At 42.0% G+C, this 25,968-nt stretch overlaps 1 protein-coding gene across 12 annotated transcripts in view; it reads left to right on the top strand.

Moving 5' to 3' along the window:
• NRXN2 (neurexin 2) overlaps positions 1-25,968 on the top strand; it is a gene marked incomplete at its 5' end in the record, with an annotated part of 790,596 nt that overhangs the window by 631,415 nt on the left and 133,213 nt on the right. For all 12 annotated transcript variants that reach the window (XM_056527422.1, XM_056527430.1, XM_056527429.1 and 9 more), the window contains 1 exon segment: positions 10,020-10,201. In XM_056527422.1, the coding sequence (XP_056383397.1) occupies positions 10,020-10,201 (182 nt within the window).

Raw genomic sequence — 25,968 nt, 5'->3', positions numbered from 1 at the left:
AAGGATCGTAGTCAGGGGCAACGGCAGAAGGTCTGGAAACACAGGCAAGGAACACACAAGGAACGCTTTCACTGGCACTAAGGCAACAAGATCCGGCAAGGGAGTGCAAGGGAAGTGAGGTAATATAGGGAAGTGCACAGGTGAAAAACCCTAATAGGAACCACTGCGCCAATCAGCGGCGCAGTGGCCCTTTAAATCGCAGAGACCCGGCGCGCGCGCGCCCTAGGGAGCGGGGCCGCGCGCGCCGGGACAGAACAGACGGGGAGCGAGTCAGGTAGGGGAGCCGGGGTGCGCATCGCGAGCGGGCGCTACCCGCATCGCGAATCGCATCCCGGCTGGCAGCAGGATCGCAGCGCCCCGGGTCAGAGGACGTGACCGGAGCGCTGCAGCGGAGGGAGTGAAGCGAGCGCTCCGGGGAGGAGCGGGGACCCGGAGCGCTCGGCGTAACAGTACCCCCCCCCTTGGGTCTCCCCCTCTTCTTGGAGCCTGAGAACCTGAGGAGCAGACTTTTGTCAAGGATGTTGTCCTCAGGTTCCCAGGATCTCTCTTCAGGACCACAACCCTCCCAGTCTACTAAAAAAAAATTTTTCCCTCTGACCTTTTTGGCAGCCAAAATTTCCTTGACCGAGAAGACGTCCGAGGAGCCGGAAACAGGAGTGGGAGGAACAGATTTGGGAGAAAAACGGTTGAGGATGAGTGGTTTGAGAAGAGAGACGTGAAAGGCATTAGGGATACGAAGAGAAGGAGGAAGAAGAAGTTTATAAGAGACAGGATTAATTTGACACAAAATTTTGAAAGGACCAAGATAGCGTGGTCCCAACTTGTAGCTAGGGACACGGAAGCGGACATATTTAGCGGAGAGCCATACCTTGTCTCCAGGGGAAAAAACGGGGGGAGCTCTTCTTTTCTTATCCGCGAACCTCTTCATGCGTGAAGAAGCCTGTAAGAGAGAATTTTGGGTCTCTCTCCATATAATGGAAAGGTCACGAGAAATTTCATCCACAGCGGGCAGACCAGAGGGCAAGGGGGTAGGGAGGGGGGGAAGAGGGTGACGGCCGTACACCACGAAAAATGGGGATTTGGAGGAAGATTCAGAGACCCTGAAGTTATACGAGAATTCGGCCCATGGAAGGAGATCTGCCCAGTCATCCTGGCGGGAGGAAACAAAATGTCGCAAATAATCACCCAGGATCTGGTTAATTCTTTCTACTTGTCCATTGGACTGGGGATGATATGCAGAGGAAAAATTTAATTTAATCTTGAGTTGTTTACAGAGAGCTCTCCAGAATTTAGACACGAATTGGACCCCTCTATCCGAGACAATCTGCGTAGGCAACCCGTGAAGACGAAAAATGTGTACAAAAAATTGTTTAGCCAACTGAGGCGCAGAAGGAAGACCAGGAAGAGGGATGAAATGTGCCATTTTGGAGAATCGATCAACGACCACCCAAATAACGGTGTTGCCACGGGAAGGGGGTAAATCAGTAATAAAATCCATACCAATCAGAGACCAAGGCTGTTCGGGGACAGGCAGAGGATGAAGAAAACCAGCGGGCTTCTGGCGAGGAGTCTTATCCCGGGCACAGATAGTGCAGGCTCGCACAAAGTCCCCAACATCCGTCTCCAGAGTCGGCCACCAATAGAAGCGGGAGATGAGTTGCACAGATTTCTTGATGCCCGCATGACCTGCGAGATGGGAGGAGTGACCCCATTTGAGGATTCCGAGGCGTTGGCGTGGAGAAACAAAGGTCTTTCCTGGAGGAGTCTGCCTGATGGAGGCAGGAGAAGTGGAGATCAGGCAGTCAGGTGGAATGATGTGTTGCGGAGGGAGATCAACTTCTGAGGCATCCGAGGAACGAGAGAGAGCATCGGCCCTAATGTTCTTATCGGCAGGACGAAAGTGAATCTCAAAATTAAATCGGGCAAAGAACAGAGACCACCGGGCCTGGCGAGGATTCAGCCGTTGGGCCGACTGGAGGTAGGAGAGGTTCTTGTGGTCGGTGTAGATAATAACAGGAAATCTTGATCCCTCCAGCAGATGCCTCCATTCCTCAAGTGCTAATTTAATGGCTAGAAGCTCTCGATCCCCGATGGAGTAGTTCCTCTCCGCTGGAGAGAAGGTCCTAGAGAAAAAACCACAAGTGACAGCATGCCCGGAAGAATTTTTTTGTAGAAGAATAGCTCCAGCTCCTACTGAGGAGGCATCAACCTCCAATAGGAAGGGTTTGGAAGGGTCAGGTCTGGAGAGCACGGGAGCCGAAGAAAAGGCAGACTTGAGTCGTTTAAAGGAGTCTTCTGCTTGAGGAGGCCAGGACTTGGGATCAGCATTTTTTTTGGTTAAAGCCACGATAGGAGCCACAATGGTAGAAAAATGTGGAATAAATTGCCTGTAATAATTGGCGAACCCCAAAAAGCGTTGGATAGCACGGAGTCCGGAGGGGCGTGGCCAATTTAAGACGGCAGAGAGTTTGTCTGGATCCATCTGTAGTCCCTGGCCAGAGACCAAATATCCTAGAAAAGGAAGAGATTGGCATTCAAACAGACATTTCTCAATTTTGGCATAGAGTTGGTTGTCACGAAGTCTCTGAAGAACCATACGGACATGCTGGCGGTGTTCTTCTAGATTGGCAGAAAAAATTAGGATATCGTCCAGATATACCACAACACAGGAGTATAACAGATCACGAAAAATTTCATTGACAAAGTCTTGGAAGACGGCAGGGGCATTGCACAGTCCAAAGGGCATGACCAGATACTCAAAGTCTCCATCTCTGGTGTTAAATGCCGTTTTCCACTCGTCCCCCTCTCTGATGCGGATGAGGTTATAGGCGCCTCTTAAGTCCAATTTAGTGAAGATGTGGGCACCTTGGAGGCGATCAAAGAGTTCAGAGATGAGGGGTAAGGGGTAGCGGTTCTTAACCGTGATTTTATTAAGACCGCGGTAGTCAATGCAAGGACGTAGGGAGCCATCTTTTTTGGACACAAAGAAAAATCCGGCTCCGGCAGGAGAGGAGGATTTACGGATAAAGCCCTTTTTTAGATTCTCCTGGACGTATTCGGACATGGCAAGAGTCTCTGGGGCAGAGAGAGGATAAATTCTGCCCCGGGGTGGAGTAGTACCCGGGAGGAGGTCGATAGGGCAATCATAAGGCCTGTGAGGAGGTAGAGTCTCAGCTTGTTTTTTGCAGAAAACATCCGCGAAGTCCATATAGGCCTTAGGGAGACCGGTTACTGGAGGAACCACAGAGTTACGGCAAGGGTTACTGGGAACCGGTTTTAGACAGTTCTTGGAACAAGAGGACCCCCAACTCTTGATCTCCCCAGTGGACCAATCCAGGGTTGGGGAATGAAGTTGAAGCCAGGGAAGTCCAAGGAGAATCTCCGAGGTGCAATTGGGGAGGACCAAAAGTTCAATCCTCTCATGATGAGATCCGATGCTCATAAGAAGGGGCTCCGTGCGGAAACGTATGGTACAGTCCAATCTTTCATTATTTACACAATTGATGTAGAGGGGTCTGGCGAGACTGGTCACTGGGATGTTGAACCTGTTGACGAGAGAGGCCAAAATAAAATTTCCTGCAGATCCAGAGTCCAGGAAGGCCACTGTAGAGAAGGAGAAGGCAGAGGCAGACATCCGCACAGGCACAGTAAGACGTGGAGAAGCAGAGTAGACATCAAGGACTGTCTCACCTTTGTGCGGAGTCAGCGTACGTCTTTCCAGGCGGGGAGGACGGATAGGACAATCCCTCAGGAAGTGTTCGGTACTAGCACAGTACAGGCAGAGGTTCTCCATACGGCGTCGTGTCCTCTCTTGAGGTGTCAGGCGAGATCGGTCGACCTGCATAGCCTCCACGGCGGGAGGCACAGGAACAGATTGCAGGGGACCAGAGGAGAGAGGAGCCGAGGAGACGAAACGCCTCGTGCGAACAGAGTCCATATCTTGGCGGAGTTCCTGACGCCTTTCAGAAAAACGCATGTCAATGCGAGTGGCTAGGTGAATAAGTTCATGTAGATTAGCAGGAATTTCTCGTGCGGCCAGAACATCTTTAATGTTGCTGGATAGGCCTTTTTTGAAGGTCGCGCAGAGGGCCTCATTATTCCAGGACAATTCTGAAGCAAGTGTACGGAATTGTACGGCATACTCGCCAACGGAAGAATTACCCTGGACCAGGTTCAACAGGGCAGTCTCAGCAGAAGAGGCTCGGGCAGGTTCCTCAAAGACACTTCGGATTTCCGAGAAGAAGGAGTGTACAGAGGCAGTGACGGGGTCATTGCGGTCCCAGAGCGGTGTGGCCCATGACAGGGCTTTTCCGGACAGAAGACTGACTACGAAAGCCACCTTAGACCTTTCAGTGGGAAACAGGTCCGACATCATCTCCAGATGCAGGGAACATTGGGAAAGAAAGCCACGGCAAAACTTAGAGTCCCCATCAAATTTATCCGGCAAGGATAAGCGTATCCCAGGAGCGGCCACTCGCTGCGGAGGAGGTGCAGGAGCTGGCGGAGGAGATGACTGCTGAAGCTGTGGTAGCAACTGTTGTAGCATAACGGTCAGTTGAGACAGCTGTTGGCCTTGTTGCGCTATCTGTTGTGACTGCTGGGCGACCACCGTGGTGAGGTCAGCGACAACTGGCAGAGGAACTTCAGCGGGATCCATGGCCGGATCTACTGTCACGATGCCGGCTGGCAGGTAGTGGACCCTCTGTGCCAGAGAGGGATTGGCGTGGACCGTGCTAGTGGACCGGTTCTAAGCCACTACTGGTTTTCACCAGAGCCCGCCGCAAAGCGGGATGGTCTTGCTGCGGCGGTAGTGACCAGGTCGTATCCACTAGCAACGGCTCACCTCTCTGGCTGCTGAAGATAGGCGCGGTACAAGGGAGTAGGCAGAAGCAAGGTCGGACGTAGCAGAAGGTCGGGGCAGGCAGCAAGGATCGTAGTCAGGGGCAACGGCAGAAGGTCTGGAAACACAGGCAAGGAACACACAAGGAACGCTTTCACTGGCACTAAGGCAACAAGATCCGGCAAGGGAGTGCAAGGGAAGTGAGGTAATATAGGGAAGTGCACAGGTGAAAAACCCTAATAGGAACCACTGCGCCAATCAGCGGCGCAGTGGCCCTTTAAATCGCAGAGACCCGGCGCGCGCGCGCCCTAGGGAGCGGGGCCGCGCCCGCCGGGACAGAACAGACGGGGAGCGAGTCAGGTAGGGGAGCCGGGGTGCGCATCGCGAGCGGGCGCTACCCGCATCGCGAATCGCATCCCGGCTGGCAGCAGGATCGCAGCGCCCCGGGTCAGAGGACGTGACCGGAGCGCTGCAGCGGAGGGAGTGAAGCGAGCGCTCCGGGGAGGAGCGGGGACCCGGAGCGCTCGGCGTAACAGTTTGTTTCTTAACAGGAATCAATACTATTAGCAAAGTGTTGCCCCCATCCTTGTGCTGCTCCTTCTCTGGGTTAATTGATTGCAGGAAATCTCCGACTCTGACTCCCAGGCTTATTTTTGTGCAATATTGGCAAGGCAGGACAGGAATCATATCTCTATTTACTAACTGGGCGTCAATAGCAGAAAAATGAATGTAATATATAAGCACGGTATACTGCAGTGAGATGAATTACACAGCAAAATACTAATGCTATATCCTAGAGAAAACACTAACTGTGCCTTACCTGCTTCAGGGCCCATGCTGAATTCCATAGGTGAATCATAGGGTTTATTTTGCATTGCCTGCAGTAAAAATTTACCCCTGCCATTCAAAGTTCCCATTGACTGTAGGCTTTTCCATGCAGAAATCTGTGCAGAGTCTTGATCCACCCTACAAGTTTTGCTGCAGAACTTCAATAGTGTGCATCAGGCAGCAGAATCCCATTGACATCAATGGGATTCTGCTGCAAGCAGATTCTGCTCAAATTTTATTCCAAAGGCCCGCAGTATGTATGGACCCTAACTGAGAAGGAAAAGATTGCGGAATTACTTTTTAATATCTGCGTGCCAATAAGATCTAGATATAATCCCACTTCAGTGTTCAGAATATGGAATCATGACCCTTTAACTGGCATGAGAAGGCTAAAGCACATGTTCATATTTCACAGATGTTATGCACAGAGATGAGCAAACTTCTGGAAATTGACCCTATGGCCCTGAAAAGTCGTGCATGGCACTCTAAGATCTCCTAGGTTTTACATATTTCAAACATATCGGATTTATAGAATCACTGAATTTTTGGGTAATTTTAAATAATTCTATTTGTACTGAATCCATTTGCACATTTCTAGTTATAAATATATTTTACTGACTTTTCAAGGTTTCAGGTTTAAACACTATGGAACATGGTTGACAAAGTAGGAGCTGTGTAGGATTAGTAGTAGTAGTAGCAGCAGTACAGTATGGAACATGATGGGCCAGGCAGGAGATGTGCGGTTCTGTAGGACTAGAAGTAGTACTAGTAGTAATAGTAGTAGCAGCAGTATAGAACATGATGGACAAGGCAGGAGATGTGTGGTTCTGTAGGACTAGAAGTAGTACTAGTAGTAATAGTAGTAGCAGCAGTATAGAACATGATGGACAAGGCAGGAGATGTGTGGTTCTGTAGGACTAGAAGTAGTACTAGTAGTAATAGTAGTAGCAGCAGTAGAGAACATGATGGACAAGGCAGGAGATGTGTGGTTCTGTAGGACTAGAAGTAGTACTAGTAGTAATAGTAGTAGCAGCAGTAAAGAACATGATGGACAAGGAAGGAGATGTGCGGCTGTCTAGTAGTAGTAGTAATGTTATAGTGTAATATATATATATAAATATATATATATATATTACTGGCCTTTATTTTATCATAAACCTGAGAGATCATATTCGTGACACTATGACACTGGAATACCAAGGTGTGGCTCATAGTAGAAGTAGTAATAGTAGTAGTAGTAGTAGTAGTAATAGTAAAGGCAGCAGTAAAGTATGGAACATGATGGACAAGGCAGGAGATGTGCAGCTGAGTAGTAGTAGTAATAGTAAAGGCAGCAGTAACTTATGGAACATGATGGACAAGGCAGGAGATGTGCAGCTGTGTAGTAGTAGTAGTAGTAGTAGTAGTAGTAGTAGTAGTAATAGTAAAGGCAGCAGTAATTTATGGAACATGATGGACAAGGCAGGAGATGTGTGGCTGTGTAGTAGTAGTAATAGTACAGTATGGAATATATTTCACTATTTTATCATAAACCTGAACCTGTGAGAACACGTTAAAGACACCATGACACTGGAAATGCTCATGTACCAAGGCAGTAAAATGTGTCTATTTCAGTAAAGAACATGAATATGAATATCTTAATATTAAAATCTCCCTTATTCTGATAGCAGATATTCATATTAGGAGAGAGAAGTAGTCACTGGAGAGTTGGTAATTAGATTTGCAGCATCCGGAATGTTTGTCAGATGATGCTTTATTTCCTGATTTAGTCACCGCTGGTGGCTGCTAAGACTTCCATTTTAGTAGGATTAAGGATTTAGATGAATTAAGGGAATAGAGTGTCACGAAGTCCTGTATCAGTGAGTAGATGCACAGCAAGCGTTTTCAGGAAAAGTGGTAGTTGTAGCTTACAAGATGTTCCAGAAAGAATATCACTAAGACATAATTGAATTGAGCTTCGTAGGTACCCGGCTAAACACATTAGAAATACTCCCACCTGGTGTGGACATTGAGGAGGGTGTGGGTCCTATAACAAGTGCAAAATTGAAACCATTACTTGCACTGGGTTATGGTGTTTGTGTGATCCTTCGACAAAATGTCTTGTGACCTTTGGACTACTTGATGTTTCGTAGTCCTGTCCTATGGAGAATTATAGGGCCACCTGATATGTTCTCCTTCCCTGTAGAAGCGTTCTTCCTCTTCGGTGTATACAGTATGGCTTTATGCCTTTCCTAAGCAAAATGTCTCCATCCATCTTTATGAACCCCTTGCATGGTGTAAAGACATCTCTATCTAGAAGGTTACTGAAATTATTCTTAAAGGACTACGGCGTCTTGATGTAGTGTAAAGAAAAATGTTATACTTGTCGCTAACAGAGATAGCTGCTGCTCTATAAAAACAGGAACAGCGTAAAGGCAAACCGCAGACTAATTCTATTGTAAACCTGGCGTGTCGTTCATTATTGGCCAATTGTGACCTAATTTGTTCTACCTTTACAGGGACCACCTCAGGAAACCTGATTGGGGAAATGTAATAGTTTCTCTCCTGTTATGACTCATGAATGCTCCTCATAATTGTTCCAGTGATTCAATGTTTAATATTACCCTTTGTAACAAAAAAAAAATTACAAAAAAATCTTACAATTTAGAAGCATAAAAGGAAACCCTTTATTGTTATGTCACTTTTTTTTAAGGCGTTTATGTTGAGAGGGTAATAGTATAATGTTCACATTGGAACAGCATGCATTTTATGAAGTTTACACAAAGGCGATGTGATTCCCGGCTTCAGATGAATGCAGCGCGAGAAATGACTGATAAGTTTACTTAAGAACGGAAACCACGTCTAATTTATGGTTACAATTGGACAAAAGTCCTACCTACTGGAAGCATCTCAGCAGCCATGAAGGCTTTTATTTCAGGTCATAGCCTGAGAGTGAATGTCATTATCCGACTTTGTGCGCTTTTTCAAAGTAAACGTATACCTTATTTCTTAGAGTGCGTGTAAAAATTCAGTACCTTGGACCTGGGGTCTATAGGTTTATGAGATTGGGCACTATATAGAGCCCTAATACTCTGAGAGAGCAATCATTCTTTACTTCACTGATCAGACCTCAACCTTTTGTACCTTGTGAGCCACAATTCAACTCAAAAAAAGAGGTGAGACAGAGAGGTGGAGAAAAAAAGAAATCATGAAAAGACTAACAATTTCAGGGAGAAATGTGAGACCACTATTATACCAACCAAATCAGTGCTGTTCAGAGGTCAGTGTGGGTGTCATATTAAAGGTAATACATACTGTATGGACCTTTTATAGTGAGCCACACAGCTGAGAGTCATAGGCTGCATGTCTCTCCTGGACCACTGCAGTAGATATTTCGATTGCCACATAAATCTTCCTAAACTTTTATTTTATGATTTTTTAACAATATTTATATTTTATTGTTTATTATGTTTTGGTCCTTTTGCTGTTACCTTTTAAGGCTAGAGTTCCCATCTGTTTGGGGCCCCCCAATGAATGAACCGGACAAAGAAATGTAGTCAACTTTGACCAGTGTAATGACAGACAGCAGCCAGAAACTCATTGGACCCCAATAAAGTCAGTAGAGTTGGGCTCCATTGGTGTCCAGTGTACAGCAGACCCACTGGCTCCCTTTATTTCTGCTGAGCAGATCCTGTTCACGTATATATTGGACCTCATTTACTATTGCAAACCCGACATGTTTTGTCGAGTTGTGCGCCAGATTCTGTCGTATTGTGCCAGAAATTCTGTCTGCGTCTGATTTTGCATCAGAAATTGTGCCAGAATTGAAAAAACCCCAACTAACTCTCCATTTTGCTAAGAAAACCCGAAAAAGGGGTGTGACCGCTGGGGGCGTGGTCTCCGAAAAGGGGCGTGTTACCGACATTTTCACAAAAACTCAACATATTTGCTAAGGTTTCCACATAAAATGTGGTGGATTTCAGCTAAGGAAAACCTTACAGATCAGAGCATGTGTAAAAAAGCAAAGTGTAGGGAAAGTGCTAAATTTTGGGAAACCTTAGTAAATACCGTGGAAAATAAATTGTAGGGAATTAAAACCCACAAAGAAACCTACACTCTCAGAAAATGAGGGCCATTGTGTTTACAGATAACGCTTCTTGTTCTTACCTTTCCATAGGTGAAGTTAGGATTGTTCGTACAATGAATGCAGAACATTGTAAAGAATGTAAAAAATAATAAATTATGAATGTATTAGCTTGGAAATTGGCCATTGCATTATTTTTTTTTTTACATATTGATCATTTATGCTAATGTTTACCTCTTCTCAGCCTGGTAATGGATGTGCTCTAAGTTTGTGTTCTCTTTTTTTTAGCTGGTACCACATATATATTCGGAAAAGGGGGAGCACTCATTACATATACCTGGCCACCAAATGACCGGCCAAGTACGAGAGCTGATCGGCTTGCAGTTGGCTTCACCACACAACAGAAGGATGCAGTCTTACTACGAGTGGACAGTGCTTCTGGTTTGGGAGACTACTTGCAGCTTCACATAGTAAGAAAATGGCATTTTAATTTTTACACTGTTCAATGCTTATATATGATATTGCTATGTAAAACAGTTTAAAGGGGGCCTGGATGCGTTATTAGATTCCTATTACAAGTTATAGTCAAATTTTATGGGTTCTGGAGGTGGGATGTTGATCCAGGGAATTTTTATGATTGCCAGACATGGAGTTAGAAAGGAATGTATACCCTTAAAGGATCAACCCTGTGGAGTACTAAATGGAACATTATAGGGTCATAGGTTGAACTGGATGGATTTTTGCCTTTTTTTGGCCTTACAAACTATGTAATATGACTAACTGTTAACCCAAATTTTTGTTATGGCCAATCCCTCCGCAAATTAAAGCATCGGAAAGTTAGAATCCAACATGTCTGATCCTTTATTTTCCCAACATCATTGGTTGGATAGCTAATGCTACAGAATTTAGCATATTCGGACAATTATTTTTAATGTGTATGGGGGCCTTTATTGTTGATAAAACACATATGCAAAGGAGAAGATGTGAATATAGGATTACGTTTAGATCTTTGTTTTTCCATATTAATCCAACAAAATAAAACAAATAAAAAAACATAAAAGAAATGGAAAAAATTGATCTCAATTCAGATGGATTAACATTTTCAAAACAAGAATTCTCTGTGGCTAATGTTCCACTTGTTTTTTTTTCTGGCCCATAAAAATGCAAGAAAAAAATGGCAGAAAAAAATGCCACAGCATTTTCCTGTGTTCGATGTTTTTTCTTGCGTTTTTTTCTTTTCTTTCTTTTTTATATTTTTTAGGTAGTACTACTACTCCCAGCATGGAACACACTGTAGTTCCTGTACTAATAGACAGATCCCCCCAGATGTACACCTGACACCTGATGTGATCGTCCATAAAATAGCAGAGATGCGGGACGGCACTATACTCCAGCCGGCCAGTGATGTGGATAGAAATTCACATCACTCATTCATATTTTCCACCCAGAGTGGGGATTGGCCAGATGGTGGCAGCCAATCACCACTCTCAGAGGGAAATATGAATGAGTGAATGAGTGAGTGGCCGGCCGGAGTACAGAGCAGAGATGCGAGCGCAGGTGTCAGGAGTTACACCCGCTGTCCTATCTGTCCTAAACTGCAGGTACTATTGCTCCCAACATGGAGTGCACTCTGCTTCATGCTGGTAGATGTAGTACCTGCTTTAATAGACAGATCTATTAATGGAAAAAAGATTCTGATGCCTTCTGTGATCCTCCTGTATAATGTATAGATGTGGGTGGCTGGCCGCTCTTCTCTGGTCCCCTGCACTGACGTATATATACACCTATTCATATTTCCCACAGAGAGTTGTGATTGGTTGGAACCATCTGGCCAATCACAGCTCTCTGAGAGAAATATGAAGAGGGGTATATACACAGCAGTGCATGAGGACCATAGAAGAGTGTCCGCCCATCCTCTCGCATCTATACATTATACAGGAGGATTGCAACGGGTGTCAGAAGTGACACCCTGGGCAATCTGTCAATTAGTACAGGTACTACTACTCCCAAAATGGAACAGTGTGCTCCATGCTGGGAGTAGGGGTACTACCTAAAAAAAAATTAAAATATAGAAAAAAAAGTAAAAAACACACACACTATATTTCTATTATTGTTGGCTACACTTTTAGTGCCCTGCCCGCCTACATAAATTGATACCTGTTTAAAAATTTATAAAAATGTTGTTATTAAAAAGATAAATTTCGTTAAATACAATTTTTTCCATCACTACTGTATCTTTTTTTTTTTTTTTTTTTTTAATACTCTATGAATTTTTATAAAAAAAACATGTATTCATTTTTGAATAGCTAAAGTCCAAAAAAGAATAAAAACTGCCTGGAAAAACGCAAAAGTTAAAACCCACATGTCGTTTTTCTTGGCGTTTTTTTTACTCCCTTAGACTTCTATGGGAGAAAAATGCCACGATTTCAGGAGAAAAATGTCATAGGCTCAACATGCTGCGACTTTGCAAAACTGCCAAGAAGCTGAAAAATGCCAAAAAAAAGAGTAAAAAAAAAAAAAAAACGACAAAAGGATAAGAAAAAAAAAACACCCAACTGAAAAACGAAAATTGGAAAGAGAATTTAGCAATTTCTCATTGATTTACAGCTAACATCTGTCCGCAGCATTTTTTCAATGAAAAAACGCCATGGGTGCCGTTTTGGCGTGTTTTTTTTTGGGGGGGGGGAGGGGAAGGCACACACAATAAAACTAAGTGGAAATTTAGCCTGTTGCACACAGATTATTATTCGCCTTTTAGCGTAGGGAAGTGGAGGAAAGTATCGGAGAATATGGGAAGAATTTTGTAAGACTTGCATTTCATACACCAATATTTAGTGACATTCCACCGACCATAGGTTCCCGCCGGTTAACGAATCAGACATTGCTGCAGCTGCTTCACCTGCCATGTATTGAAATCTACACCAACTTTGAGCTGCTGTAGATTTCAAGGTCCATATGCATAAGCACCCCAGTGTATTTGGTGATAAATTGGGTGTGAAGTTAGACCCTCTTTATTACAAGCCCCACCTACTTAAAACAAAAACACAGATACAACTGGTTCAAAAGGGCAAAAAGTAACACATATTTGCACAAAACCTTATAATAAGGGATTACCAGGGTAGGATGATGACAGATTGGACAAGCATGCACCTTTAGGGACCAAGGGAGGTGCATGCTTGACCTGCCCCTGCTTAGCCTCCTCCAGAAACATACATCTTGGATTGGTTAAATAAGCTTTTTTAATGCAAGGTGAACCTGCTCCCATTTATGGTGTAATCACTGCAATGAGTAAGGCTGGGTTCACATCAGGTTATATGCAATACGGTACCGCATGCGGCTGGGGGGAGCTAAAACCGGCACTCCCGTATCCCTGCCATATGCGGCCCGTATGTAATGTATTTCGATGAGCTGACCAGAGTGAAGCATTGATTCCGGTTGGCTACTTTTTGTCCCGTATGCGGTTTTCCCACTGGACCTAAAATCATGGTCCACTGCTATATAACTGCTATAAATCGTAGGGACAAAAAAAATAATAATTCATAGATATCTCTTTAAAAAAAAAAACTTCAAATATGTAATAAATTAGCAAGATCTAAGTGACAGTAATCTGCAATAAAATGTTGGCTGGTTTTCTGGATTAAAAAAGCATTAAAGTCTTGGCATGTAAACTAGTTCTTGAGCTTCCGCTCTCTGGGCACAGTTAGCATGACGACTAACAACGTGATCATTGCTTTTTTAATTTCTAGTTAATACTTCTGGTAATGATATACTAGTCTACTATAAATTTTTATATATCACTATACGTGTCAATTTTACGGTAATTGAGTCTAGGCTGACATTACGGGGGCTGGCCTTTTTTTAGGGTGGGTTATTTTAAATATATTTTTTACTTAAATTATTTTTGTTCTCACCTTTTAGCTTTTATTCCTCCCATGGTCACACTATAACTTCCACTGTGACTAGGGCTAAACAGCAGCCCAAGGTACAGTGGAACTTAACCCTTTCACAGTGACTGTTGTCACTGTTTGTGCTCTGCTTGGTCGAGATAGATCCAGCAACAACCTTTTACTTCCACCTTCCTTAGAATCACATAAACAGCCATCAGAGTTGCAGTTATGCCACTGCCCTGACCCTGTTGCATGCATGGCACTAATTACTTTTCGGCATACACTTGCCTCTCTCCTTTGCTAGGATTCATTTTTAATTTTCATGGAGGATTGCTTTGGTGTTCTATGGTAAAAAAAATTACAAAATAAATGCCGCCATAACCATTATAAAAATGCCACGGGTGCCATTATAATTAAACAGTGTAGATTAAAGTTTTTTTTTTTTTTTTTTAAGTCCTTTCTCGGGATAGGTAATCAGTAAATGATTGATAGGGTGTCAGCACCAGGCACCTGCCAATCATCTATACATCTGGCGATTAAAAGCAGACAGCTCCATCCACTGTGTAGTGGATGTGCTGGCTTACTGCAGCTTAACGAAAAATCATGGAAACTGAAATGCAACAACCAAGCATGGCCACTACATAATGTCTCCTTTAGGCTTTGTTTACTTTATATGTGGTCACTAGAGATGAGTGAACTTACAGTAAATTCGATTCGTCACGAACTTCTCGGCTCGGCAGTTGATAACTGCATAAATTAGTTCAGCTTTCAGGTTCTCCGGTGGGATGGAAAAGGTGGATACAGTCCTAGGAAAGAGTCTTCTAGGACTTTATCCACCTTTTCCAGCCCACGGGAGCACCTGAAAGCTGAACTAATTTATGCAGACTAAAGTCATCAACTGCCGAGCCGAGAAGTTCGTGACAAATCGAATTTACTGTAAGTTCGCTCATCTCTAGTGGCCACCACAGTCCTTTGAAGCAGCTGATCGGTGGGGTACCTGTGACATCCCACCAATCTGACATTGATAACCTACACACTATACATTAATAAGTTTAGCCCCTAAGTGAAGCATAAATAGACCCTCTAATACACTATCACTAGAGATCAACAATACATGAGATTGTTGGTGGATTTATCTACATTAATCAAATGTGTATAGCCAGCTTTAGGCCAGGTCCATGCATGCTGGGTTTTTTTCCCACCAGGGATTTCACCACAAATAAGCAATGCATTATTAACAATAGGTTCAACTTCTCACATTTAGTTGCACTGTAAAGGTTTATTTTTATTCTAGAATTCATGCCCCAAATCGTGGGAGAGAGGGAGCCCGTTGCATAGTTCAAGTGCTGGATTGAATCACGCTCATGACTTCACCCCTTAATGAATCGCCCCCTAAGTGTTTATGTAAATGCTGCAATAATTGCCTTATTAACGCAAAATACAGTGCAATATAATAGGCAGTTGGGATAGAGGGATGAATCATAGTGCAAATGAATTTCAACTCTCTTTTTTATGATTTTTATAATAAATGAAAATGAACGTGAAGTTTGTCGTCTAAATAGCAAATTAGCTATGAAAAATTACTTTGATAATTTGAATATTTTCTGGCAGGAAAAGAGTAACCTGAAAAGTACTGAAAATATGAACATTTTTGCCTTGGAGCAAACAAGGGTGTGTGTGTGTGCCAAGATGTCAGAACTTGTGAGGATATAAAGATTTACATTGCCATTGGCAGAAGACAATCGTCCTTTGTTGGATTTAGCTTAAGTGGATGAATGCACGTAGTGTTTCGCAACCATCTAACGAAAAACTTTCATTTTTTTTCTAAAAGAGATGAAAGTTAGCAAATGTGTGTTCTGACAATAGGGATTAGCTTGGACAACAGTGAATGGTACTTTTTTTTAGGGGTCCAGGGAGTGCAACATTCATGACTAGGTTTTGTATGTAAAAATCACCAAAAGCTTTATCCAATGGCCATCCCTAATGTGTGATGATGCTATGACGAGCGGCTGCACTGAAAACTAACAGCAAGAGGAGAATGGCCTTTTCTCTCACCAGGAATTGTTTCTATGAGGCAACTTTTAACTCCATTAGCAATGTACTTACATTTACCATATGTTCTGGGAAAGTGTCCAACGCCTTTGGTTCATGCATCCATAGGCCACTGTTGTAAAATGGAGGCCAAAAGAGATCCTATTCATTCGGGAGGCATTTGATGAAGTTTCCTCTTATTTGCTGTATGGAATAGCTCAACAGAAGGCAATATTCATAGTTACATAGTTGGGCTGTAAAAGACAAATATCCACCATGTACCGTCAAGAGAGGGGAGATGATGTGGATGTAGGGGTATGGGCACTTTATGTGCAGGAATTCTATATATCTTCATAAGCATTCCATACAGAGGTGTCCAAAAAAAAAATCGTACAGAGTAACATCTTTTACACCCGTCTATGGGTAAATGAGCCATCCATCTCAGGTTTTTCAGGTATTGAATGTATTAACATTATATATTATGTTGCAAAATGTCTTCTTTATTCCACCTCTATAGTCTGAAATTTAAAAAAACAAAAACTAAAAACATACAACTATATCCCGTCCTCATATCCTGACCTTGTATCTTGACCTCATATGCCGACCTTATATCTTCACCTCATATATCGACCTTAAATTCTGTCCTCACATCCTGACCTCATATCTTGACCTCTGCCATGCCATTCTCATCTTACAACCTCATATCCCGTCCCCTGCAGTAACCATTTTCTGCACCTGTGGAGCAGGGTGTTAAAAAGTCCCAGGCAATCTCTGCAGCTTGAAAGGAACGTGATAGTCCCAGAAGTCACATGAACTAGTATGGGAATTCATACAAAAACCCTGACCCAGTAACATATGTACCAAGTTTATTCAAAATATCTCCAGCCATTTGGAAGTTATGCCGGAACATACAAACATATGTTAATATATATATATATATATATATATATATATATATATATATATATATAGATAGATAGATAGATTGACCTTGAAACACCAAATAAAAGCTTGGGGCATTAAGATCTTCCATATTTCGAGGGGTACTGTGTGGGCTGTAATGGGGGTAGGACCATCATGCATAGTTGCCATTTTACAAAACTGAGCCCCCTCCCCCCCTTATCAACACCCCCATTTTATTATCTCCCGCTTGAGTATTGAGTATTTGGTATGTGAGTATACACGTAAGAGGTACTTACCATAAAATATTCTTATTGTAATATATATATATATATATATATATATTCATTAATATTTATATAATATTATCCTACTATGAAAATAAATTCCTGAATAAACTGAAAAAAATTTGTTCTTGGAATAGCCTTTTTTGAAACGTGTTACTGGAATGCATCAAACTCCAGTGAGAATCATTGTCTTTAAATGAAGAATACTGGGAACAGAGGTAATATTTCCCAGAAGTGGCTGGCTAGCCAAAACATTGCAAGGACACGGCAAACCTAATAAAGTCATGAACATCCCAGAAGAATATCAGGTGCAGACTCAGACTCTTTAATCTTGAGTAATGTCAATTCAATTCATAACTATAACATAGCTGTGGACTGCTAGTCTGTGCCTGCTTCATCCCTCCCAGCTGCCGCCATGCTGCTTTTTCTGCTGCAGTTCTCTGTATTGCCTCTAGGACACACACCTGACAGCTCTTGTGAATTTAAAAGGTCAATGTGTCAGTTAACTAATCCCTTGACCTGTGCCTGTTTCTCAGACTCCAGTCCTGCTTAATCTGTGCTTACTCTTCCATGTTGACCCAGATTGCTAACCTGAACCTGTGCTCTCTGCCTTGACAATCTGCCTTTTTTAGACAATGCCTCTATCTCACTTCTAGTACTGTACTGTCTCTCCAGTGTACGACCTGGCCTGTTGATCAAGTCTCTTGCCTGTTTTCCCGGTGCCTAGCATCAGGCCTGTCTGAACCCTCTTGGGCCAACAGCTACCACATTAGAACCACTCTTTGGGAGAAATCTTGTACCTCTTGGAAGCAAAGTTTAGGTTCCACATCCACAAGCAAGATAAGGGGTAAAGATGCAGGTGATATGTCTTCCCTGCTTCAGAGCGTGGCCCTTAGCGACACCAGTTGGTAGCACAGTGGGTTCACACCCATTGCCCATTACAAATAATGATACTTGAGCAACATGGGAATAATGAGGAAGGAACAAGGCAAGAAGCATAGCTATTCAAGAGAAAAAGCAAGTCTTCAAATACATTTCCCAATTGTTTTGTAGAAGCCTGAATAGAAACAATATAATTTGTATGTTAAAATTATGAACATATTTGCAACCACTTATGCAACCACGTCAGCTGGGATCTGACAGCTGGAACCCCAGTGATTCTCAGAATTTTGGACAATACACGGAATGAAAGATCCTTCAAAATTTTAGTCTACACAGAGACGCTTTCAGACACTAGGGATGGAGACAACAAAGTTCTTCTCACTTAGTGGAGTTATATTTCAGTTCCTTTTATGATGCTTGTGGCTTCACTCTAGGTAAAGGCCTCAGACAAAGCTATATATGTAGGTTTTTCTCTTAGGCTACTATGGTCATATCAGCATTGTGGAGCTCCATTAAGGAGCTCTGTTATAACTGCTGATTAAGGGGCTGGGACAGAGGTTGCCACACTGGACAACAATGGAACCTGACAGGTCCATTGGGGTTTTGTTAGATGTCTAACATCCTGACAAATGGTAGGGTCACTTGAAACCGATCAGCAGCCTCCAGCTGTTGCTCCGCCCCCCTGGGGTGGTGTTAACAGCTGGAGGCACACTATGGGTCGGGTCACTGGCAGATCCGCAGTGTAAAATGTGCCGCAGATCCATTACGTGTGACCCTACCCTTAAGCAGAGAAAAAAACCTGACATGCAGAATCCCTTTGTCCGCTATAAACCCATCATCTCAACTGAATCATCAAACGGAGCTCTATGAACATAGCCTTAGCAGTTTTAAGACTGGACATTCACATCCTCTGTCTAATAATACATTTAGTTTAAAAATCATCCACCATTCAGTGTCAGATTTTGTTGAACACACCAACATTCAAATCGCTGGGAAAATGAAGACCTCTTCTGAAAATAATTTCTTTGAGAGATACATTGATCTTGAGTGAACTTTCACTCTAGTTGTCAAGGGAACTGGAGAAAAGACATAAGTCAAGATGAAGCTCCACTTGATCAAACATGCATCCAGACAGAAAGAGTTATGAAAATGGAAGAAGAATATGTTAATGTTTGCACGCTGAAGAGTGGATATGGCATTTTTGTCTGATAAGCTCTTTGGGCCTCTAGTTCACCAGGAATATCTGTATTCAAGAACCATTCTCTAGGAAAAAACTTGATGGATGATCTGATGATCTGTCAGTGTCCCATCTTCCATGAATTTTCATTCAGTTATGAGATGGGTTTGCCTTAGGTAGGTTGCCTTTGCTGCACTGTATGTTAACCTTCATATTGTAAAGGAGATGGAAAAGCCTAGCATTATTATTTCTCAGGATTTTGAAGCAAGCTTTCCCCTTTCTTTTGGAGCTGTGAACATTTTCAACATGTTCGAGTGGGATATATCAGCTGTGACTAGAGATGGAAAAAAAAAAATGAATTTCATTTTATGGTCCCCTTTGTTTGGCATGAGTAAATTCAGTCTGAACCAAAAGTGCTTGGTATTTCTGAAAATCTGCATATAAAACTCCCCTAGAGGTCCCCTACATTTCAGTTTTTTTTTATATTTATCATATGCAAGGTAGGGTTCCCAGCAGCAGTAGATGGACATGATGGACAAGTCAGGAGATATGCACCTGTGTAGGGTTAGTAGTAGTAGTGGTAGTAGTAGTAGTAGCAGTTGAGGACAGTATTTAACATAATGGAGAATGAAAGAGATGGGCCACTGTGTAAGGCTGAGTCGAATCTTCCATTTTGACAGATTCATGTAAAAGGAATCTCAAATAATTTGGATGCGCTGAATCAGCAACTTTTTGGGAAATTTGGATCTAAATTGATTTGTATAGAATTGGTTTGCTCATCTCTAGTTCTGACAGATAAACTTGATAAATTATTAACCATACCCATTCACCAAAATAGAGGCAGATGAATCATCTGTTCAAAAAGTTTTTCTTGGCTTAAAGGGGTACTCCAGTGCAAAATATTGTATCCCCTATGAAAAGGATAGGGGATAAGATGTTACAGTGGGGATCAAAAGTTTGGACACAACAGGTAAAAATTTGTATTAACCCTTTATCGACGCAGGACGTATATTTACGTCCTGCGCCGGCTCCCGCAATATGAAGCATCATATCGCGTTGGTCCCGGCGCTCATCAACAGCCGAGACCCGCGGCTAATACCACTTATCGCTGATCGTGGCAATGTGCGGTATTAACCCTTTAGAAGCAGCGGTCAAAACTGACCTCCGCTTCTAAAGTGAAAGTGAAACTATCCTAGCTAGTCAGTCGGGCTGTTCATGACCACCGCGGCGTCCCGAACAGCTTACAGGTCACCAGGAGGGCCCTTACCTGCCTTCTTGGTGTCCGATCGACGAATGACTTCTCGGTGCCTGAGATCCAGGCAGGAGCAGTCAAGCGCCGATAACACTGATCACAGGCGAGTTAATACACGCCAGTGATCGTGTAAGAGATCAGTGTGTGCAGTGGACCTATAACACTGCAAAAAAAAAGTGTTAATAAAGGTCATTTAACCCCTTCCCTAATAAAAGTTTGAATCACCCACCTTTTCCCATAAAAAAAAATAAAACAGTGTAAATAAAAATAAACATATGTGGTATCGCCGTGTGCGTAAATGTCCAAACTATAAAAGTATATAGTTAATTAAACTGCACGGTCAATGGCGTGCACGTAAAAAAATGCCAAAGTCCAAAAAAGCGTATTTTGGTCACTTTTTATACCATTAAAAATTGAATAAAAAGTGATCAAAACGTCCAATCAAAACAAAAATCATACCGATAAAAACTTCAGATCACAGAGCAAAAAATGAGTCCTCATACTGCCCTTTACATGGAAAAATAAAAAAGTCACAGGTCAGAAGATGACATTTTTAAACATATACATTTTCCTGCATGTAGTTATGATTTTTTCCAGAAGTACGACAAAATCAAACCTATATAAGTAGGGTATCATTTTAACCGTATGGACCTCTAGAATAATGATAATGTGTCATTTTTACCGAAATATGCACTGCGTAGAAACGGAAGCCCCCAAAATTTACAAAATGGCGTTTTTTCTTCGATTTTGTTGCATAATGATTTTTTTTTTCCGTTTTTCCGTGAATTTTTGGGTAAAAGGACTAATGTCACTGCAAAATAGAATTGGTGACGCAAAAAATAAGCCATTATATGGATTTTTAGGTGGAAAATTGAAAGGGTTATAATTTTTAAAAGGTAAGGAGGAAAAAACGAAAGTGCAAAAACTGAAAAACCCTGAGTCCTTAAGGGGTTAATGTGCAGATTACACATTCTTATAATATGCCAACAAAAGTTAGATTTTATTTCCATCATTTACACTTTCAAAATAACAGAAAACAAAAAATGGCGCCCTGCAGAATTTATAGCATGCACTGCCCCCTTTGCAAAGCTGAGACCTGCCAGTGTCATGGATTGTTCTCAATCATCATCTGGGAAGACCAGGAGATGTAAATCTCAAAGGTTTTAAATGCCCATACTAATCTGACTTTGCCCCAACAATCAGCACCATGGGTTCTTCTAAGCAGTTGTTTAGAAATCTGAAACTGAAAATAGTTGACGCCCACAAAGCTGAAGAAGGCTATAAGAAGATAGCAAGACATTTTCAGATATAAATATCCTCTATTCGGAATGGAGTTAAGAAATGGCAGTCATCAGGAACAGTGGAAGTTAAAGCAAGATCTGGAAGACCAAGAAAAATATCAGACAGAACAGCTCGCAGTATTGTGAGAAAAACAATTCAAAACCCACGTTTGTCTGCACAATCCCTCCAGAAAGATCTGGCAGACCCTGGAGTTGTGGTATACTATTCCACTAAAAAGAGATATTTGTACAAATATGGTCTTCATGGAAGAGTCATCAGAAGAAAACCTCTTCTACGTCCTCACCACAAAAATCTGAGTTTGAACTTTGCAAATTAACATATAGACAAGTCTGATGCATTTTGGAAACAAGTTCTGTGGACCGATGACGTTAAAATTTAACTTTTTGGCCGGAATGAGCAAAGGTATGTTTGGAGAAGAATTTTATGAAAAGAACCTCTGTCCAACTGTAAAGCATGGGGGTGGATCAATCATGTTTTGGGATTGTATTGCAGCCAGTGGCACAGGGAACATCTCACGAGTAGAAGGAAAAATGGATTCAATAAAATGTCAGCAAATTTTGGATGCTAACTTGATGCCATCTGTGAAAAAGCTGAAGTTAAAGAGAGGATGGCTTCTAAAAATGGATAATGATCCTAAACACACCTCGAAATCCACGGGGGATTACATCAAGAGGTGTAAACTGACGCTTTTTCCATGGCCTTCACAATTTCCTGACCTCAACATAATTGAAAATCTATGGATAGACCTTAAAGAAGCAGTGCGTGACAGACAGCCCAGAAATCTCAAAGAACTGGAAGACTTTTGTAAGAAAGAATGGGCAAAGATATCTCAAACAAGAATTGAAAGACTCTTGGCTGGCTAAAAAAAGCATTTACAAGCTGTGTTACTTGCCAAAGGGGACAGTACAAGATATTAACTCTGCAGGGTGGCCAAACTTTTGCAGACGCCATTTTTTTGTTTTCTGTTATTTTGAAAGTGTAAATGATGGAAATAAATGTATATTGCTGGGGTCCCGCTGCTGGGGAACCCCGCGGTCTCAGGAAGGCAGCAGCATGGTCCGGAACACGGGTGCGTGGAGCTCCCGTATTCGTGATGTCACACCACGCCCCCTCCATTCATGTCTATGCTAGTACATAGCATCATGCCTCCTCCCATAGATCTGAATGGAGGGAGGCGGCATCTGTAGTTGCCAGACATCCAGCACGGAGCAGTGTTCGGTCCATGGACGCATGACTGTGGTGCCCCTCCGCCGATCGTGGGGGTCCACATCGGCAGGATCCCCACGATATAACATTTTATCTCCTATCCTTTTGATAGGGGATAAGATGTTCTGCGCCAGAGTACTTTAAAGGGGTATTCCAGGATTTTTTTTTTATTTGACTATGCTACAGGGGCTGTAAAGTTAATATAGTTCATAATATAGTGTCTTTACCTGAGTGTGATGGTGGTCTCACAATTCTTCTGTGATTTGCCCAATATTTATTTTTAACAGCATACAAAATTACTCAGGTCTTGGGTTTTCCCAGGTTGCAGTGCGTCAAGATGTGACATCACTAGTCAGGTGATGACAGGGAGCCTGTCTGCTTTAATGGGTGGAGCGACAGCTGAGTGGGAGAGAGATAATTTTACAACAGCTGTGGAATGCAAATCATTTGTGTTTCAATGGGTGCGGTGGCTGATGTGTGGGAGGAAAGTGACCTCAAACTTACAAGTATGGAACTATAGGATGTGTAGTTTGAGAATGAAATCCAACAGGAAATACCCAGTTCACAGAAAGATAGCCACAATATTATGGTGACCTCACATCATAGCCATTTAGTCCAAGACAACCACAGATCCTTCCTAAACATTTCCATTACTGTTTGGCAGGTATGTGCTAAAATCACCTTATGGTGGATAACCCCTTTAACCTTTCTGGTCAATCTTGGAAAGAAGTCCTCCTGAAAGAGCCTCGTAGTGTATGATAATTTAACTATGGATCAGCTCTTACCCCTTAGAATATGGTTCTTTTTAGTAGAATTATTCTAGCCTACAATATTTAAAATTACACACTTATAAAATACAGCTTAGAAAGATGATCTGGCAGTAGCATTCTATAAATGTGTGCTAATGTTTCTGAAGGTCCACAAAACATGAGATAATTGTGATCCCAGGTCAGAACTTCCTTTCAGTAGTATTGTCAGTCTCTTTCCAACCAGAAATGGCTGTTTTGCAGACAACAAATTACATTAAGCTGTTCAACAAATGTAGATAAACACATGGTTTAGTGTTATTTTCAATGTCACCGGTTTGATAGTGTCAAGTTCTGAGTTCTTTGTGCATTATCTTAGTTCTTACAGCAGCATTTTATCCAACTCATCTTTTATCAAAGAGAGAAGTCAGATATCAAAATACCCATTTGCCAAGCGAAACTTTCTTTTCAACGTGGCGATTGGCAAATAGAATTTTTTTTTAAAGCTACCATATCATTCCATCTGTCCATAACAAAAACAATTGATTTTGTTCTTAACAATCATTTTACTATTCACTAAAATGTTATTGTAAGTAACATTATAGTGTCACATACAAGTCGGTGCGGCAGGAGATTTTATGTCGCCTGTCAATTCAATGACAGTTATTTTGCCGGAGACGCATAAGTAAACTGATAAACAAGTTGCACACGTCTTAGTCTTTGGTTGTGATTGATGCATTGTCTGGAGCCCTGTTGTTATTAAGAATACAACAGCAAGTAATATGTCAAATGACAATTAAGTCATGATCTCGACAGTGAGGAACCGTGCGCTGTTAAATACTCCTAACACGTAACGTGTCGAGGACAAACCAAGAGAAAAAAAAAGTTTAGTTAAAGAAATCATGAGTCATGGTGTTGACAACGGTGCTAACTGCAATAATTGTGGTAGGGAATTGTTAGGGAAATATCAGGAAATTCTTTTTTTTTTGTAATCCAATAACACAATATATACAAATTATAAACATAAAAATGAAAGGTTTTAACTCAAATAGATTTTTAAAAATAGGAAATAAAAATATGTTTGTTTATATGGATGATTTATATAAACACTCAAAATATGCCATGCGAGAACAAGCCAACCAGAGTTGTTACATTCAGTAGAAAGGGTTAGTGTTGTCAAATATAGTAGGTGGATAAACTGAAAAAAGAAATACAAATCACACTGCCTACCATTGATGTATGTAAGAGAGAGAGGGTTCCCATAGCTAAAGTCAAAATTGGACTACTATTATATTTGATTTAGGACAGAAAGGACAGAGGTCTGTTTTTTTTTTATCTCCCTCTATTTTCCTTGACCCATTGATCAATCCCCTTTCCCCCCCCCCCCCCCCATTGATTTGTTGACAATGCAGATAGCTAGAGAGAAAATCATTATTTTCTAATTGAGACCACCTGGGGTTGGCCCCCCTCTCACCAAGGGTCCCCTAGAAACCATTTGGTCTGCCTCTATGGTACATATGCTCTAGCTGCCTGCCTTAAAGCTTCATACTGGCAAATTGGTTTTCAGAATAATCTGGTAACATTTAAAGGGAACTGTCATGCTGAGTCATATGAGTGGTCCCTGGCAGCTTCTCTCCACCCTACCAGGCTTGATCAATAGATCTTTTCCTGTTTGAGTCACAAGGGACCACTCCAATCACCACTGGTTGCATGAAAGTGATGAAAAATTCCATTTAAAGAACACTTCCACCAAAAGACCCCCCCCCCCCCCCCCAAAAAAAAAAAAAAAAAAAAAAAATTTTGATCCTAACCCAACCAATGGCACTACTACTAGGAACATTGCCATTCATTCACTCACACACATTTGCCTAAGGGTTTCGGCATTACACCATGTAAATACATGAGACATTTACCCATTTGGTTGTCCAGTCATAAAATGTATTTATTTGTCCACATCATAGAGCACAAAAAAATAAGCAAGAAGAGATTCTGAACCCTCTAAGAATCTCAGAAACACTTCTTTTTGAGATGTGAAAATATCAAAAATGGAGTAACATATATATTCGAAAACAGTTGAATTTGCACAACCCTTTCCATGGGGCGTGATTCTAGCTTGCCATTTCAAATGTTGAAGACTGACTTTGATGAGAATGTTACGACAATTTACTGCCTGCTAGGCCACAAAGAAAGTATTCAATGTGTGACAAAATAATATTACACTTTACAATGTGTTTTCAGAAGTAACCACAAAGATTCTGCTGTCAATGGCATCTAATTGGATAGAAGCCATATCCTGGTCACTACTGTGATCCAGTAGGGCCCCCAGGAACTGAATTGCAGGGGGCCAGTTGGTTTTTAAGACAGCCACGGACCTTCTGAAAGCCTCTGTTGCTGCTATGACATAACTTAGACAGGCCATAATATAATATTAGTGTTTTGACAATAAACTGCAAGTATTGCAGTATACTATACAAGTAATCAAGCAAGCACATAGTCAAGTCCCATAGGGATCAAAAAAAAAAAAAGTAATAGCAAAAATTGAATGTTTCTAAGAATATTAAGAAAAT

Source organism: Hyla sarda, chromosome 6 (assembly GCF_029499605.1).
Source record: "Hyla sarda isolate aHylSar1 chromosome 6, aHylSar1.hap1, whole genome shotgun sequence".
Lineage (NCBI taxonomy): Eukaryota > Metazoa > Chordata > Amphibia > Anura > Hylidae > Hyla > Hyla sarda.
The sequence above is the reverse complement of the archived record's forward strand: the minus strand, read 5'-3'. Positions and strand labels throughout refer to the sequence as shown.